This window comes from Mobula birostris, chromosome 31, assembly GCF_030028105.1.
Source record: "Mobula birostris isolate sMobBir1 chromosome 31, sMobBir1.hap1, whole genome shotgun sequence".
Taxonomy (NCBI): Eukaryota; Metazoa; Chordata; class Chondrichthyes; order Myliobatiformes; family Myliobatidae; genus Mobula; species Mobula birostris.
In genome coordinates, this window is record NC_092400.1 from 7,146,099 (window position 1) to 7,164,804 (window position 18,706).

Here is an 18,706-nt window from a genome sequence, read left to right on the forward strand (position 1 = left end):
CTTCTTGTACACAGCCTCTGTGTTGATGCTCCACTCAAGTCTGTCATCCAGGTGCACTCCCAGGTACTTGTAGGTCCTCACCACGTCCACGTCCTCACCATCAATAGTAACAGGGAGCAGTGCAGGCTGAGTCTTCCTAAAGTCTATCATCATCTCCTTTGTCTTACTGATGTTCAGCTTCAGATGATTCCGCTTGCACCATTTGACAAAGTCCTCCACCAGGGCCTGCATTCATACTCCTTGTCTTGGATGCAAAGCAAGAGATGGGTATAGGAACCTGCTGGCTAGAACCCTAAATATACACTCAATAGCCACTTTACCAGGTACGTCCTGGTAAAGAGAAGAGAAGATGGTGGTGCGACGCAGCTTGTAGCGGCCACTCCGGAGGTGATGTCTGTTATTTGTCAAAAGGGTGCCATGCACAATCCTGATTTGATGGAGACGGACATGAGAGCACGAAACATCTGGTGAAACTTCTGAAATGCCTGCTTTGCTGCTGCTGCTACTGTGTGGTCCAGAATCTCTGGAGGAGAAGTCCCCAAGTCCTCAGCTTTGCTTGTTGCTCGGCGGCCGGGACAGGGTTGAAGCGCTTGGCAGAGGATGGTGCTCAGAGAGGCTGTGTCGGAGGGGCTGGTTGGAGGCTCAAAGTTTTCGGACGGACTCAGCGTCCGCTGCGTTCGGGTGCTTCCAATGGTGCTGCATTGGCAAGTTGGCGGTGCTTGGATGTTCATGGCGGGGAGAGTTTCTCCCTTCTGTCACCTGCGTGAGATGATGAGTCTATCGGGACTTAGAGACATTTTTTTACTGTGCCCATGGTCTGCTCTTTATCAAATTACGGTATTGCTTTGTACTGTTGAAACTATATGTTAAATTATGTGGTTTTGTCAGTTTTAGTCTTGGTTTGTCCTGTGTTTTCTTGTGATATCATTCTGGAGGAACGTTGTATCATTTTTTAATGTATGCAATTCTAAATGACAATAAACAAGGACTGAGTGTCCTCATAGTCTAATCTAATCTAACATCCTGAACCTAATAAAGTGGTTACTGGGTGTCTGTTCAAAGCCTTCTGCTGATGTGGCCCATCCACTTCAATGTTTGACATGTTGTGCATTCAGAGATGCTCTTCTGCACTTCACTGTTGTAACGTGTGGTTATTGGAGTTACTGTCAGCTTGAACCAGACTGGCCATTCTCCTCTGACCGCTCCCACTAACAAGGCAATTTCACCTAGAGACCCACTGCTCACTGGATGTTGTTTGTTTTTTGCACAATTCTCTGTAAACTTTTGTGTATGAAAGACTGGAGATTGTTGTGTATGAAAACCCAGGAGATCTGCAGTTTCTGAGATACTCAAACCACTCCGTCTGACACCAACAATCATTCCAAAGTCAAAGTCACTTAGATTACATTTCTTCCCCACTCTGATATTTGATTCAAAGAACAACTCAACCTCTTGACCACGTCTTCATGCTTTAATGCATTGAGTTGCTGCCACATGATGGACTGATTAGATTTTTGCGTTAATGAGCAGATGTATAGATGTACCTAATGAAATGGCCACTGAGCGTAGATTTGGTTCTTTTATGTATTTCAGGCCCGATTAACATCAGGCAGTAATGGCAGATAGAAATTGTACTGCCGTGTAGCTTCCTCACCCAGGGTATTATGTAAACTGGTTGCCTAGAGACTGGAAAAATGTAGTTTTCTGGGATGACAATGAGCGAAAATGGGGTTCTGGGAATGCTATGGGAGAAGCAGAGATAATACCGCCTGGTATTTTGGAATCAAGTGGAATAATCTCATAAAGACATAGTATGACGTATTTGAAGGCTCAGCTATGAATGGAGCAGAATATTTATTGTTACTGAGTGGAGTAGGAGGCCACATAATCTATCCACTATTACTTTCCTTTAATTAGAAGCCCCATGGCCCAAAAGGAAATAATGTTTCAGACATTTATTGCAAGTCTGACAAAATGAGATAGAGTTAAAGCACATATAAATAGATTAAAATGAGGCAATAATGCTGCAGGTAAGAACAGGTTTTGAACTTGCATTTTGCTTTATATTAAATCCCAATATAGAGGGTTGATTCATTTACTGTATATTTCTCAAGCTGATGTTATTTATTAGGGTCAGGTCATATCTGACAACGCCTGCTTTTATTTCCCATCCTTCATTGCTTCTTGGAAAGATAGTGACACGGACTGGTTTGTTAGCCATTTTCATGAGTCAACCACATGGAACCATATATGAGCCAGACTGGGTAAGGACGGCCGATTCCCTTCCCTTGAAGACCATCAGAGAACCAAGTGTGATTCTGTAGTGATTGGTGCTTTCTTTAATTCACTTAATTGTTGCAAGTTCAAGATTAGTGACTAAATTTCACCACTACCATGGTGGACTTTGAACTCAGGCGTCTGGTTTGTCAGGCTAGGCCTCTGGATTACTAGTCAGGTACCTTAACCACTGTACCACCACTTGATCCATTCACGTGCTTTAAATGATACAGGCAGCTATTTGTAATGATATAAAATAAGATCTTAAAACAAAACAGCACCCTCATAAGAAATTCATATTATATTCATCTCGATCAATTTTAAGTTGTAGTTGACTGATCTCAGTATGGAGATGATGCTTCACTACAGGAATTTAAAGCATCTGTAACATCCATATACCATCCATTCTTCTGTGGTTTGGCCTTTATCACTCTTCGACCTCTTTTGTTTTAATATTCACCTGCATTTTTAATGTCTCTAGTGTTTTGAAGTTGGTGAATTAAATTGAATTGACTTTATTACTTACATCCTTCATATACATGAGGAGTAAAAATCTTTACGCTACATCTTCGCCTAAATATGCAATGTGCAATTTATAGTAATTTATAATAAATAGTATGTACAACAGGACAGTCAATATAACATAGCAATACAATTATATCAGCATGAATTAATCAGTCTGATGGCCTGGTGGAAAAAGCTGTCCTGGCTTTTATGCTGCGGTACCATTTCCCTGATGGTAGCAGCTGGGACAGTTTGTGGTTGGGGTGACTTGGTCCCCAGTGATCCTTCGGGCCCTTTTTACACATCTGTCTTTGTAAATGTCCTGAATAGTGGGAAGTTCACATCTACAGATGCGCTGGGCTGTCCGCACCACTCTCTGCAGAGTCCTGTGATTGAGGGAAGTACAGTTCCCATAGCAGGCAGTGATGCAGCCAGTCAGGATGCTCTCAATTGGGCCCCTGTAGAAAGATCTTGGGGTTTGGGGGTCCATACCAAACTTCTTCAACTGTCTGAGGTGAAAGAGGCGCTGTTGTGGCTTTTTCATCGCACAGCTGGTATGTACAGACCACGTGAGATGCTTGGTGACGTGTATGCTGCGGAACTTAAAGCTGTTGAACCTCTCAGCTCCTGATCCCAGATTCTCCCTGCCCAAGAGATTATTCCAAACATTTATCATCCTTTGATTTCATGAAGATTATGATGATTATGAATTCTTTTTTTCATTAAATTAACCTCCTCAGGCCCTATTTTTTTGTCTTATTTTGAAGTAATTTTGGGAAGCTGTTTTATCTATGTCACTTAACATTTTGGAGTTCCTCCCTTAACTGCATTTTTATAGACCTCAGATATTAAACACATTCAATGAGGTCATTGCCTTATAATCCTGGCAGAAGTCCACTCTTCCTTATTTAACAGTCCATTGTCCTGATTTTGTTAAGCATTCAGCAATGCATAGAATGTATTGCTACACCATCTGTACTCCTCTCTGTTTACTGTCAGCTCAAAGTCTCCAGCTGTCAGTTTGACCTTTTGCACTGAATATATGAAAAAAAAGACTCGTGGCTATAATTCTCTCTACGGATAAAATCTGAATCATGGGTTCGGTCTTAATATGCAAAATTTGCTTATTTTCTTTCCTTGTTTTTAGTGGTAATGACAAACTTCCATTTTCTTACTGAAGTTGCTTCATTTCTTTTATAACCTGTTATTGGACTACTACCAGACTTTACGCAGATGATGGCATCATCTCTGTCCAATCCAGTCTTCACTCATTGTCTGACAACATGTTTTCCCACAAGAAATTACTGGATAATCAACATATGGAAATCATCTACTCTGTGTGCTATTAAGTTCCATATTTTGAACTAAACCCTTCAGAGCTTCTCTTCCTTAGTGTAAGACAAATAGATCAAAATCCTCCTGTGAGATGGCAGGTGTGAAAGAATCAATATGTTCACTGCAAATTATTTTATCTGCTTTGCAGTAAGATGTTAAGAACATAACAATATTGTACAAGCTCTTCAGTCTATGATGTTGCACCAGCCTTTTAACCCACTCTGAGGTCAATTTAACCGTTCCCTCCTACCTTATCATCTATGCCCAAATCTAAGTTTCTTAAATACCCCTAATGTATCTGCCTCTGTCACCACCCAGGCAGAGCATTCCATGCACCCATCACGCTCTGTGTAAAAAACCTGTCTCTGGCATCTCCAATATACTTTCCTCCAATTATCTTAAAATTATGCCCCCTTGTATTAACCATTTTTGCTCTGGGAAAAAGTCTCTGGCCATCCACTCAATCTATGCCTCTTATCTCCTTCTATATCTTAAATCACCTTTTAATGCACAAGAGGTTGTAAGATCGGTTCACACCTGTGTTAACATAGTGTTTTGAGAAATTAGTTATTAACGTATTAATCATATCAGCCCGTGTATTGTCTAAGCCTTTTGTTTGGGATGGAACATGGTGAACAAAACTGAGTGTTGAACAAGACATGAGAAATTTAAAGTATTAAAATCTCAGCGTTCTGGCAATTTCAATAAGTATCATAGAGTGCAGAAAAAGGGCTTCAGCCTACAATGTCTGTACCAGTCATGACAATTTAAACAAATCCTTTCTGTCCGCATGTGGTCTACATCCTTCTATCTCCACCCGTTTGCCTGTACCAGCAGAAAGCTTTTACCTTATCAATATCATATTGCTTTCGAAAATGGTGCTTCCAAAACAGTCTTTGGATGTTTTTAATGTGATTCATTGGCTGACAATGTGATGCTCTGAAAAGAACTACTGTTTGTAAACTCAGGCATTGTGTTACTGAAGATCCGATTCACGTTTTTGACCAGGTCTTGCTCATCTCCATTTTGAGTCGAAGGCCATTTTTATAGGATCATGCATCTGAAAGGCTTTGGGGCTGTTGTTAAAAAATTCCATATAAAATTTCCAGCAACACACACAAAATGCTGGTGGAACCCAGCAGGCCAGGCAGCATCTATAGGAAGAAGTACAGCGATCTGTCCGGTCCAGACCCTTCGTCAGGACTTCCAAAAATTTCCAATTTTTTTCTCAATTAAAGCTGTGCGACACTTTTCATAATCACAAAACATGCAGCTCATACATTATTAGTATGGTGCCAATTAATTTTGACATTAATAATAGTTCAAAGGATTTTACAATGTGATAAAGAACAAAGATAAAAATAAAAGAGAAGATTAGCTCCTCAGTTTAAAAGTGCAGTTTAAAAAAAAGCTCTTATTTTCTTTTGAGGGAGATTGTTTAAATTTAAGGGATCGGCAGAAGACCTGGGGGCTCGAGCAGGGTTATAAAATGAAAGCAATTTTGTGGTGTATTGCAGTCCTAGACCATTGAGAACTTTAATAACAAGAAAGAGAACTTTAAAGTCAGTTCCAAAAGATACAGGGAGCCCAATGAAGAGTAGTTATGATGGGAGTGATTTGCTCCCTCATCCTGGTTTTAGTTAAAAGTCTAACCTGGGTTTGCTCTCTTTTCAGTGCTGACGGGGATCCAAACTGAAACTGTTCAAGTTTTATTTTGTTACAAACTTTTCCGGCAAATTAGACGTCCATGGTACCAGTTTCAATTTAGAGTCCAGTAACCCTGCATCTCACACAATAGAACATAGAACATTACAACACAGTACATACCCTCCAGTCAACGATGTTGTGCTGATTTTTAAACCCACCCTACAATCAGTCTAACCCTTCCCTCCTACATTGCCCTCCATTTTTTTTCTATCTCATTCATGTGCCTATCTAAAATGCCCCACCGTGTCAGATCCCCCTTTTAAAGCCATTAAGTAGAATGAAATCACAGAACTTTGTTGTGGCAATAAAACAAAACCAAAGTTTTTTTTTAAATGTAGATTTTATTCAAAATCAGCAATTAAACAGAGTTTACAGAAGGATCGGTATTGAATCTGTCTCCCATAACCAGCATATAAAATACATGCTATTGTGCAGGAAAGTGATCAATCAATATACAGTCTTCTCATATACAAAATAGACTAAAACAGATCAATACCTTCCGTAAGACTATCTATAAGTATCAAAGTAAACAAACGATGATTTATGTACAGCCCTTGTTGCCTCATATAAAAGTAATAACCTTGTTTTCTCTGGCAAGTTTTATATCTGACAGGTAATTTCATAGTCAGTTAAGATTAAGAAACAGTCTGTTCTTGGCCTCTCAATCCATTTTCTTCTGCATCGATGCTCATGCTGTCATCTCCATAGATATAACAAGGTGGCCTCGCAGGGGGGGCTTCAATGATTAAGACTCCTTCGGGAGACAAGGATGCAAAAACTGTGACAGGGTTCACTTCGATGGGCAACCTAGAGAAACAGAGAAATGATATAATATTGAGCAAGGCTTTCACACTGCGTCCCAAATCCCTGACCTAATTATAAAGTCAGTGCCTTGACATTTTATGCTTAATGCATTCAGAACATAATTTTGCTCCAGGTGTAAAAGATCAAGACTGCTTTATCAGGCAGGATAAACGGAGACAATCAATTCCAATTGATGAATGGTTCAAGGACAATGGGGAAGCGGTTAAAGTTTTCAGCACTAAATATAAGGGAGGCATGAAGAAATATCATTTTGCTTTTATGATCTGAAACTTACAGCCTGTAGAGACGATTGGGAAAGAATCAGTCAAGGTTTCTGACAAGGAATTGGCAAAACGCTTGACAGAAAGTAATTTTTAGGCCTTTGGGAAGGAGTAGGAGAAATGATGTTGCCATTGCTCTTTGTTGCATGTCACACCCTGACCAACACACCATAGCAAATTCCTAATACATGTAAATGAACAGGGTGAATAAAGTTGTTGCTTTGGAATTGCTACTAGATGTTAGCTTAGACAATGGGCTAAATGACCTTCTGTGCAATTAATCTGGTGTTTCAATTGCCTTTCTGGCAATATCATGTAAAAGCTTACCTGAGAAATACCAGATTAAATTTAATGACAACTTAATTTTGTCCCAAGTTTTAAAAATACCACTGGTAAAGTTAAAAGAAAAGTAAATTGTATCAGGAACAGTAGTGAACTGAGAGTGGACACCACGTGATCAACTGCAATTGAATATGATGCTGACTGCTGTCAAAGTAAACAACCCCAGGTACTTATTAAGAAATTAAATTGAGTCAGGGAAATTCGAGCAGAGGAAGCATTCCTGTTGAATGGCAATTGAACTGTCAGTTCTGGGGGTGGGGTGGGGAGAGCAAACTTTGCTTAAGATGTCTCCTTCATATATTTTAAAAGCTCACGTGTTAACTTCTCGTAATACAGAGAAAAAAAAACTTTTAATGAGATGCCAGGGAATGCCAAAGTGGCATTGTTAGTTCCTACAAATCACCTGTAATGTTTATTGAAATTATAGTGGGTAGCTGGCCTACAAGTTAGAGGTTTGTAAGTTTAAACCCAATTTATAAAAACAATAGATTAATGCAGAGTTGGGGTCTGGTACCTTGTCTGAGCACCCTGCCTTACAGCTGTCTTATTAAACTGAGGTGAGTCAGATGGCTATAAAAAGATCCAATGGCATTATCTTGAATGGAGTCATATCCAACACCCCATGGTATGTTAATCCATCAAATTTACTCACTAGTTATAATCAATTTCACTATCACTTTCATGGCTAATTCAAATGAATGTTCAGTGTTAAATTCCATATCCTAGCACATGTCCCAATGCATTTTGACCCACTTTATGGGTGATCATCATATGCCGTGTCACTTGAATTACAAGGGGTGGTTGCCGTTATTAACTGTAAAACAATTTGGAACATTTCTATAAATGCAGATTTTCTTTACTTGCATCCATATTAATATCTGCCTACTATTCTAGTCTAAGCACTTAATCCTTTTGAATGCTATAAATCAGGACTATGCTTAGTATGGTGTCTTATTCACAACCATACTATTAATAAATAATGTGGCAGAAGGATATTAGGAATAAACTGCTGAGGTTCTTAATTTAACATCGCGTTCTGATCTGTGTTTACCAGAGTCCCAATTATTTTGTGAACTCGAGTTCTGTAACTGAAATGTTTGTAAAGTTCTCTGAAGCCTTGTGTTCAGCAGAAGACTAACAATTCAGATTTAGCTAGACCTAGGTATGTTCAATGCAATAGTTTTTGCAAACAACAGGAATTCTGCAGATGCTGGAAATTCAAGCAACACACATCAAAGTTGCTGGTGAACGCAGCAGGCCAGGCAGCATCTCTAGGAAGAGGTACAGTCGACGTTTCAGGCCGAGACCCTTCGTCAGGATTAACTGAAGGAAGAGTTAGTAAGAGATTTGAAAGTGGGAGGGGGAGGGGGAGATCCGAAATGATAGGAGATGACAGGAGGGGGTCGGGATGAGGCGACACTTCACCTGTGAGTCGGCTGGGGTGATATACTGCGTCTGGTGCTCCCGATGTGGCCTTCTATATATTGGCGAGACTGGACGCAGACTAGGAGATCGCTTTGCTGAACACCTACGCTCTGTCCACCAGAGAAAGCAGGATCTCCTAGTGGCCACACATTTTAATTCCACATCCCATTCCCATTCTGACATGTCTATCCACGACCTCCTCTACTGTAAAGATGAAGCCGCACTCAGGTTGGAGGAACAACACCTTATATTCCGTCTGGGTAGCCTCCAACCTGATGGCATGAACATCGACTTCTCTAACTTCTGCTAATGCCCCACCTCCCCCTCGTACCCCATCCGTGATTTATTTTTATACACACATTCTTTCTCTCTCTCTCCTTTTTCTCCCTCTGTCTCTCTGACTATACCCCTTGCCCATCCTCTGGGGTTCCCCCGTCCCGCCTTTTCCTTCACCCTGGGCCTCCTGTCCCATGATCCTCTCATATCCCCTTTGCCAATCACCTGACCAGCTCTTGGCTCCATCCCTCCCCCTCCTGTCTTCTCTTATCATTTTGGATCTCCCCCTCCCCCTCCCACTTTCAAATCTCTTACTAACTCTTTCTTCAGTTAGTCCTGACGAAGGGTCTCGGCCTGAAACGTCGACTGTACCTCTTCCTAGAGATGCTGCCTGGCCTGCTGTGTTCACTAGCTACTTTGATGTGAGTTTTTGCAAACATCTATTTAATGGGAACTTGGAGGTCTTTGTTTCTTAAAAACAGGAGTTCCCAACTTTTATTTGACATGGACCAATAGCTTGAATCATTAGGTAAAAAGTTTTCATTTTCACAGCAGTACAATCAATCAGTTTGATTACAAGCCCGGCCATACTAATATCCATCCCACAGTGTCTTCAGCGTACCTTTGGGTTCAGCTTACTATTTGACCGTTGAAATAAGTGCTCTGAAGAAGTTGCACAGAGCTTCTCGTAATCTTCAAGAGACGGGCAGACCAGCAAAACTCTACACAGACCAAGAGCTTTCATGATAAATTTTATAGTTGGGAAGTAAATGGGACTCTTAAAAATTTACAGAACAAATGCCCCACTTTTTTTTTCCATTTGAGTTATGAGAGACAAGTAATTGGATTGTGACATGGCGGAAAGGGGACAGTAAACAGTTCTAACAGACTGACACAAATGATTAGAAACTAATGATCAGGAGAAGCTTACTTTACTGGGACAGTGACCATATGAACAGAGATTACCAAGTGAATACACACAAATGGTTTAATGGAAGTCCAGACAAAGTGAAAAATAGTTTGCCTGTTGTTTTGCTTTGAAATATGCAGCATTGTTATCTAATTCCTATTGCTGAAATGCTGGCCTTGACATGAGAGTCAATAAATGGATCATCTGACTTTCATTTTACCCAAATGTATATAGCTTGTCAATTGGATTTTTTTTTGTGTGAAGCCAGGGTATCTTTAATAAATGCTTTCCCAGAGATTAATGGGTTTACTACTCTGAAGGGAAAGGTTTAAAATGGTATCAATTATCTTGATGGCAGCCAATTATTTATATGTTGAATGTTTTATATTATATATTAATTCTCCCCTAGTAAAATTGGGTTTACAATACAACGGCAGATCATTAGTTAGCAATTTACAAGGAAAAAAATCAACAATTTTTCTCAAGGGTGTATTACAATAATGAAGAAAAGTTGAACAAATCTTTTTGCTTCCTGGCAAGCAGAACTACGATTTAAAAATGGACTGTCATGCCTTACTACATTTTGTGAGCATGGGATCATCTGCATATATACACCATGCATAAATTGTTTATTTAAATTTGTTATTGAATTGTTTTAATTTATGACCTAATATGTGACATAATCACAGCACATGACAAATGCTGGGACAATATGTACCTACTTGTATCAAAACCAGTGTTAATAGACCACTTGCTCAGCTATTACATCTTACATCACTCTTTTGCTGAGATACAGATCTTACCCTAAATTTAATTGGTTTTCATGATTTTTACTTGTTCTCCTCCTCAATATAATACATTCCACTCCTCTGTTTTAATCCTCAAAAATCCGCAAAACTACAGATTTAAAAAAATACATTCACTCACTCCGACTTTAAAATGCAGTCAATTTTGGTCCAATATTTATCTGTTTATTATGTGCAGTAAAAAGAGAATAAACTTTGATCAATTATCTAATCTTCAAAGTTTTGTAAGCAGTTAATCTTGTTGGAATTAAGTTAAAAATGGAGTATTTGGTCTATTGTCATGAAGTCAATTGTTTATTCTGCCAATTATGATGTTGTCCATGCTATAAAGAATTTTGGCATTAAAAGTTATTGGCTACATATTCTTGGATTAGAATTTATAATAGTAACATAACATTTTTAGTTTGAACATTCTCCAGTGATATTCTAACCAAAACATAAGTACATTTAAAATAAATTGATTTAAATGTTTAAATCAATTTAAATGGCCCCTTATCTAAGAACCAATGAGTTAGCATTGAAGATGGTCCAGAGAAGATTCACAAAAATGATCCTGGGAATGAAAAGATTAACGGATGAGGAGTATTTGTTAGCTTGAGACTTGTACTCACTAAAATTTAGAAGAATGAGGGGGAATCTCATTAAAACCTACTGAACATTCAAAGGCCTAGATAGAGTGGATGTGGAAAGGATGTTTCCTTTAGTGGGGGAACCTAGCACCAAAGTTCATAGTAAATGTATTATCAAAGTACATATATATCACCATATACAACCTGAGATTTATTTTCTTGCAGGCATACTCAATAATTCTATAATAGAATAATAGCCATAATAAAATCAAAGGAAGGTCACAACAATTTGGCATTCACCCGGTGTGCAAAAGACTCAAACTGTGCAAGTACAAAAAGAAATAATAATAATAATAATAAAAAATAAGCAATAACTCTTTCTTATGTTCTAAGTAGCATGATAGCTTCCAAGTAGCAGGAAGTCTCTTTAGAACAAATGAAGAGGAATTTCTTTATCAAGAACGTGGCAAGTCTGTGGAATTCATTGCCACAGATGGTTGTGGGGATCAAGTCATTGGGTATTCTTCAAGCAGAAATTGAAAGGTTCTGGATTAGTAAGGGCACCAAAAGTTACGGGGAGAAGGCAGCAGAATGGGGTTGAGAGGGATATTAATCAGCCGTGACAGAATAACAGAGAAGACTCGATAGGCCAAATGGCCTAATACTGTTCCAATAACTTATGGTCTTGTGGTGCAATAAAAAAGTATAGAGAATTATTGCAGACAAGTTAATTCTTAGTTCAACTTAACCCCTACTGCTAACAGGATCAATAAAATGCCAACTGTGTCCATGTTAAGTAGTATTAAGGACCTAAAAGGGGCTTTCAGGATTATAGAAGCAGATAGATCTAGTGATACTTTGAAAGGACACTAAGTAGCTGCAATGGGAGCTGATGGTCCTCTCCTGCCACACACTCTCTTCCAGTCAGGGCTTAGTGAGGCCACAGTAATGGCTTCACTTTGTTAAAATCCATGTCATTTTCAACAATACTCCTGCTGATTCACTCACCAAATAAGGTAAAGGCTTGCAGGCAAGGAATCTCAAGTTCATGTAAACTTTCTCTCTCTCTCCCTCACTCTCTGCCAAGGCTCAATTTGCCATGAAAACTTAACGAAAATCAAAGGTTGCTTGCTGACACATAGACTAAATAAACAAATTATTTCTTTAGATTTACATAGTTTTAATCATTTCTGTGAATGAGTCCTGGTTTGCTACTTACTGGATTTTTTTGGTGAAGTTTTTGGAGACTATTCCCCCTTCTTCCTGCGTTTCTTCATGTTTTCCTTAGAATGACGAAAAGGGAGAAGTTAAGAAAGTGTATCAAATGCTAAATGATCTCAAGTGAAATTGATTCAGGAACAGTTCTTCCACATTTATGTCTTTATTCCAGTATTGGGTCCTTTGCTGTCATTTTGGCCATTGTTTTGTATGTTTCATGCCTCTTGGGGTCCCTGCCCTGCCCCTGAAATCCTGAACACTGGAACAACATCTGGTTCTCCCCTCCACCATTTCAATATCGAACATTCTTAAATACAGAGCTCAGTCCTCTAACATTGTATCACACACCCCTCAGTGACCTCCCTGATGTGGCCCTCAACGCAGCTGGGGCCGCGGGTTCGAAAGTGAGCAAGGATATTTTTTAACTACTTTGTCATAAACCAAAATGGGTAGATTTGTCCAAAGTAAAAATACCCCACATAGAAAATACTCTCAAAAGGTCCACTGCGCATTGACCAAACTTACAGACAATCCGGAATGTGGCTAGCAGTGAAGCAGCAACCTCAACCAGTAATAACACCCGCTACTAACAGTCAGCAAAAACGTTAAAAGTACAGTACGCATCAGGGCAAGGGGTGGAGAGGGGAGGTGCGTTAACCTGTCTAGCAATAGGTGCTCCCTGTTCAGTTTCTATGCTGGAACTGCCAATGAATGGTGGTCCAGGCAGCAGGCGTTGCGGGTCACCCCTCCCACCTACCTGATATCTCCACGAAGCCGTCCTTGGTTTTGATGGTGAGTTCCTCGGGGGCGAAGCTCTGCACGTTGACACACACTTTCCAGGGCTCCCCGGGGCTGAGGCTAGGCGGACTCCTGGTCTCGGGATATCCCATGTAGCGAGCCGTGTACTGAGGCGGCGACCGGCTGCAAACCGACGGAGCTTCGCGGGCCGTCCCGTTAAAGGACGACCTCAGGGACCCTGGCCAGTTCGAGGTGAGCCTCGGGCGAGCCCAGTCTGGCCAGTCGGCCGTGAAGTGGTCGGGGAAAGCCGACATGCCGAACTCATCGTCCAAGAAGCGAGGGTCTCGGAAGGGGTCCCTGCTGGTTCTGTGCCTGCCGGGTATCTGGCAGGAGAATGGTACCTGTCCTTCAGCCATGCCTCTACTCTCTGCACTCCCTTCTCTCAGCCCTGCGCCCGGACTTTATACTTAGCGGGGAGGCGAGCACGCCGCCAGTTGTCATCTGTAAAATCTGATCTATGAGCAATGCAAAGTCCCTACGTGTGCTGACCAAGTTTAGCCATGCCTGCCTTCGCCCTGCCTCTCTGCTGGCTATTTAAAGCAGCCCAGCTCATCCTTGTTTACCGGCCCCTGAGACCCTTCTGGAGTGGGGGCTGGGAGGGTGGGGTGGTGTGGGAGCAGGAAATATTTGATTCATAAGTCATAGTCACAAACGGTGGCTGAACACTTTTGAGTGTCAAACAAGTCCGGGTCTGCAAAAAGCTGAGAACGCAGCTCAGCCCGACACGCAAACCATCCAACCACCCCTCAGTTCACACCGTCTGCACTTCTCGCTCGATCGGGAGAGGAGTCAAAATAATTCAAGACCCCTCCAGGCTTTGGAACACGTACCTCCAGCCTCAAGGTCAGCTTTTATCCCACTTTTATCAGACCTCTCACACACACAATAGAGGTACAGGAGCCTGAAGACTCACACTTAATGGTTTAGGAACATATTTCTCCCCACCCCCACCTGGCCATCAGATAAGTGCAGTTAGCGCACTTCCGGGCAGTTACAAAGAAGGAACAGCAGCGCCTCGACTTCCTTTAGAGTTTGCGGACATTCACCGCGGTATCTAAAACTTTGACAAACTTCGATAGATGAGTATTGACTGGCTGCATCACAGCCTGGTGTGGAAACGCCAATGCCCTCCCAACCACTGAGCACATTGTTACGTACCCCGTAACCAACAGAAATGGAGCGCTCGTTGGAGTCTGGATTACTAGGAACTAATAAAGTTTTATTAAAGAAATATGTAATACAGTACACTAATCGTAAGGATATAAATGTAACAGGTTAGCAATGATAATACACACATATACACAGAACTAGGGTAATAGGAATCAACCAAGCTCTGTCGCAGTCTAGGGGTAAAATGATTAGTCTTAAGTGAAGCAGAGTTCAGTTCAGTTTAGTGCAGTTGGAAGTAGTCGCTGTTGTACCGTTGCGGAGAGAGAGAGCGTGAGAGAAGCAGTTGGTTTCAGGCAGACCTTTTGATGTCTTCGGAGTTGGTTTCGGGCAGACCTTTTGATGCCTTCTAATCCCGCTGTGGTCACCGACTGTGACCCCTCCGTTCCGGATACGATCGTTCTTCCGTGGTGAACTCGGCACCCAGGCAAGGGCGGACACACACCCCAGGTTCCCACTGATCGTACCTTTACACCCTGTGAGCCTCTGATCGGTTCCCGCGAACCGGTCCTCCACACTCGCACCAACTTGTGGGGGCACACTGCTCTTTCCAGGGTCTCGTGGCGTGTCGTGCCTTAGCAAACCTGCTCTTTTTATCCTCTTGCTGGGGTATCACCTGTCCATCAAACTTCAAACAGTTCAGGTTCAAAGCAAACGGTCTGTCAATATCTGAATTGTGTTTCGTTCTCGTTAATCTCTCTCTTCTCTCTTATTAGCATTTTGAATGTTTCTCCATTGTCTTCCGTTATCTCTCTCATTAGCATCATCCGTCCGGTCGCTCTGCTTGGCGTCAAGCATGACAACATCGCACGAAATGCAGTCGCAGGAAAGCAGCATCCATCATCAGGGACTCTCACCACATGCTCTCTTCTCACTGCTGCCATCAGGAAGAAGGTGCAAGAGCTTCAGGACTCACACCACCAGGTTCAGGAACAGATATTACTCCTCAACTATCCGGCTCTTGAATGAAAGGGGATAACTTCACTCAACTTCACCTGCCCCATCACTGAAATGTTCCCCCAACTACTTTCAAGGACTCTTCATCTTATATTCTCAATATTTATTATTTGCTTATTATTATTTCTTCTTTTTGTATTTGCACAGTGTGTTGTCTTTTGCAGTCTGGTTGAACGCCCTATAGTTGGGCAGTCTTTCATTGATTCTGTTATGGTTATTGCTCTATAGATTTGTTGAGTATGCCCACAAGAAAATGATTCTCAGGGTTGTGACAGGAATGTACTTTGTTAATAAAACTTTAACTTTCAACTTTGAGATTTTTGAACTGTGAACGCTATCTTTCTGTTCCTCATATTGACTTTTTATTTTTGTAACTTATAGTAATTGTTTTTTCTTGCACTGTCCTTCAACAACAAAACAGCAAATTTCACCTCACGTGTCAGAGATAATAAAGAAGATTCTGCTACCAGTACTATCACCTGCAGAGGTGTATTGTTCAGCAGGAGTGATATTGATGCTCCAATAATAGTGCTTCTTTATATATTGTGAACATTCACTTCAGGTAATGAAAAGAGCCATCTTTATGAACTCTTGATCTCCCAGTGTACCTCATTAAGGCCCTTGCACTTTAGTTGTCTACTTGCACTGCGCTTTCCCTGTAACTGTAGCACTATTTACCACACACCCTTTCCCTTGTACTTGATGGCACGCAAGCACAAGCTTTGTACAGCATCTCTGTAAACTAATTACCAATACAAACAGGAGAAAATCTGCAGATGCTGGAAATCCAAGCAGCACACACAAAGTGGTGGGGGAGCTCAGAAGGCCAGGTGGCATCTATGGAAAAGAGTACGGTGGATGTTTCGGGTGGAGACCATTGGGTAGGACTAATTACTAATACCATTGGTAGAGACAGGCAATAAGAGTTGTGTCTTCCTTGATCAGATTCTCTCGACTTCCAGAAGTTATTGTTTTATAATTAAACCTCAGAGGCTAACAAAGTGGCCTCTTTTGAGTGCTGGAAGTTTGGGTGTAGGAAGTTGTCATAACCGGATAATTAATCCTGTAGAAATAGAAAGTGCTAGTGATACTCAGCAGATCAAACAGTATCTGTGGAGAGAGAACCAGAATTAATATTTCTGTTTAACAAAGTGTCGTTGACTTGAAACAATACCTCTGTTTCTCTTTTCATCTATGCTGTCCGAGCTGCTGAGTGGTTCCAGCACTCTACACGCTGATTTTCAGTATCTGTAGTAAGTTGTTTTTGGATCACTGTTGAATTCACTACCACTTCACTTCCAGGAAGGGCCTCCTTAGAAAAGCTTTCGGCTTTCCTGTGAGATTTCCAATTGCTTCTTTTACACTGTTCATCCTCATTTGTTCTGTTTTTGAAAAGCTATCAAAACTTGCTTCCTCAGCTGCATCGCTGGGCATGGACTGAACAGAATGCCAGGCAGCATATTGGTCACAGAGAGTGAGGTTTAAAACACAAACATTTCCCGAATCGATTGGCCTGGGTTTAATTCTGATCTCTGTCGCAGTCTGTGCAGACAGTGTGTATGTTCTCCTGGACATACTGTGGATGTGCTAGCATTGGAGAGGGTCCAGAGGAGGTTCACGAGAATTATCACAGGAATGAAAGGGTTAATGTATGAGGAGTGTTTGATGGCTCTGGGCCTGTACTTCTCCTGTATTCGAGTTTAGGGGAATGAAGGGGGGAAGGGGGAATCTCATTGAATGTTGAAAGGCCTAGATACAGTGGACGTGGCAAGGATGTTTCCTGTTTTGGGAGAGTCTAGGGCCAGAGGGCACAGTCTCAGAATAGAAGAACATCCCTTTAGTCAAGTCAAGTCAAGTCAGGTTAAATTTATTGTCATTTAACTATATACATGTATATCATATATATAACCATATAATGTACATAGAAACGAGACAACATTTCACAGAACCAGGGTGTAAAGCACAGTAGTACACATAGCACACAATAAGTTATGAAGGTAAGGATCACGTCTACAGACAAATCACGTATAAATAACAAACTAAAGTGCCTTAATATTAAATAACGTGAGGTATGGAACAGATTAACCAGTGACGATGCGGTAGGGAGTTCAGAAGCCTAAAGGCCTGGAGGAAGATATTGTTTCTCGTTCTAGCTGTTCTTGTTTTTATGCATCGTCATCTCCTGCCTGATGGTAGAAAGTCAAAGAGGATGCTGGATGGATGGGTGGGATCCTTAATAATACTAAGGGCACTGTGTACGCAGCGCTCCTGATAAATGTCCCCAGTGGATGGTAGGGAGACCCCTATGATCCTCTCAGCTATTCTCACAGTCTTTTGTGGGGACTTCCGGTCCAATGCACGACTGCTCCCATACCAGATGGAGATGCAACTTGTCTGGACACTTTCACTGGTGCCCCTGTGGAACGCAGTTAAGGTTGCGGGGGGACAGGTGGCATTGTTTGCCTCAATCTTCTTAGGAAAGGAAGTGGAGGTGCTGCTGTGCCTTCTTGTTCAGGGAGGTGATATTAAGGGACCAGGTGAGGTCATCCATGATGTGAACTCCCAGGAACTTGGTGCACTTGACTCTCTCTATGGAGGAGCCATGTATTTGCAGAGGGGGACGGCCCGTCCGCACTTTGTTGAGGTTACAATGATTTCCTTGGTCTTCTTGTTCAGGCTGAGCACTGTTGTGTCATCCGCAAACTTGACGACACAGATTGAGTTGGGTCCTGTGACACAGTCATGCGTCAGCAGCATGAACAGCAGTGGGCAGAGCACACAGCCTTGGGGAGCGCTGGTGCTCAGCGTAATGGGGCGAGGGACGTTGCTGCCCACATGGACTTACTGTGGCCATTACTGTTAAGAAGTCCAGTATCCAATTGCAGAGGGAGGTGTGTGAGACCCAGTGAGGATGGTTTCCCCACCGGTTTCTGGGGTATGATGGTGTTGAACGCCGAGCTGAACTGATGTATGAGAACCCATTTTCCAGATGGGATAGGACAGAGTGGAGGGCAGAGGTTATTGCATCTTCAGTGGATCAATCTGAGTGATAAGTGAACAGAAAAGGGTTCAATGTAGCCAGGAGAAAGGCTTTAATGTGCTCCATGACCAGCCGCTCAAAGCATTTCATAGTAGTTGATGTTAATACCACTAGACGATAGTCATGTAAGCAGAGATGAGGAGGAATTTCTTTAGACAGAGGATGGTGAATCTGTGGAATCCATTGCCACATGTAACTGTGGAGGCCAAGTCATTGAGTATATTTAAAGTGGAGGATGATAGGTTTATGACTTATGGTCCTATGGATTTACCATGAATGCTCAATTTTTC

The 18,706-nt window shown here is 41.6% G+C and overlaps 1 protein-coding gene across 1 annotated transcript; it reads right to left on the minus strand.

Moving 5' to 3' along the window:
* Positions 1 to 6,144: 6,144 nt before the first annotated feature.
* Positions 6,145 to 13,742, minus strand: hspb8 (heat shock protein b8). The gene is made up of 3 exons (XM_072247666.1): positions 13,212 to 13,742; positions 12,456 to 12,519; positions 6,145 to 6,630 (listed from the first exon to the last, which is right to left on the minus strand). The coding sequence occupies exons 1-3, from the start codon at positions 13,606 to 13,608 to the stop codon at positions 6,459 to 6,461; spliced, it is 633 nt and encodes a 210-aa protein (XP_072103767.1). The 5' UTR covers positions 13,609 to 13,742; the 3' UTR covers positions 6,145 to 6,458.
* Positions 13,743 to 18,706: the final 4,964 nt, after the last annotated feature.

What these genes read in the sequence shown, in the direction of transcription:
- hspb8 (XM_072247666.1), bottom strand. Translation starts at nt 13,608, where the DNA reads ATGGCTGAAGGACAGGTACCATTCTCCTGCCAGATACCCGGCAGGCAC. An exon ending in CGGCTTCGTGGAGATATCAG is followed by an intron (nt 12,520 to 13,211) that starts GTAGGTGGGAGG and finishes CGTCATTCTAAG; the next exon opens with GAAAACATGAAGAAACGCAG. An exon ending in AACTTCACCAAAAAAATCCA is followed by an intron (nt 6,631 to 12,455) that starts GTAAGTAGCAAA and finishes CTGTTTCTCTAG; the next exon opens with GTTGCCCATCGAAGTGAACC.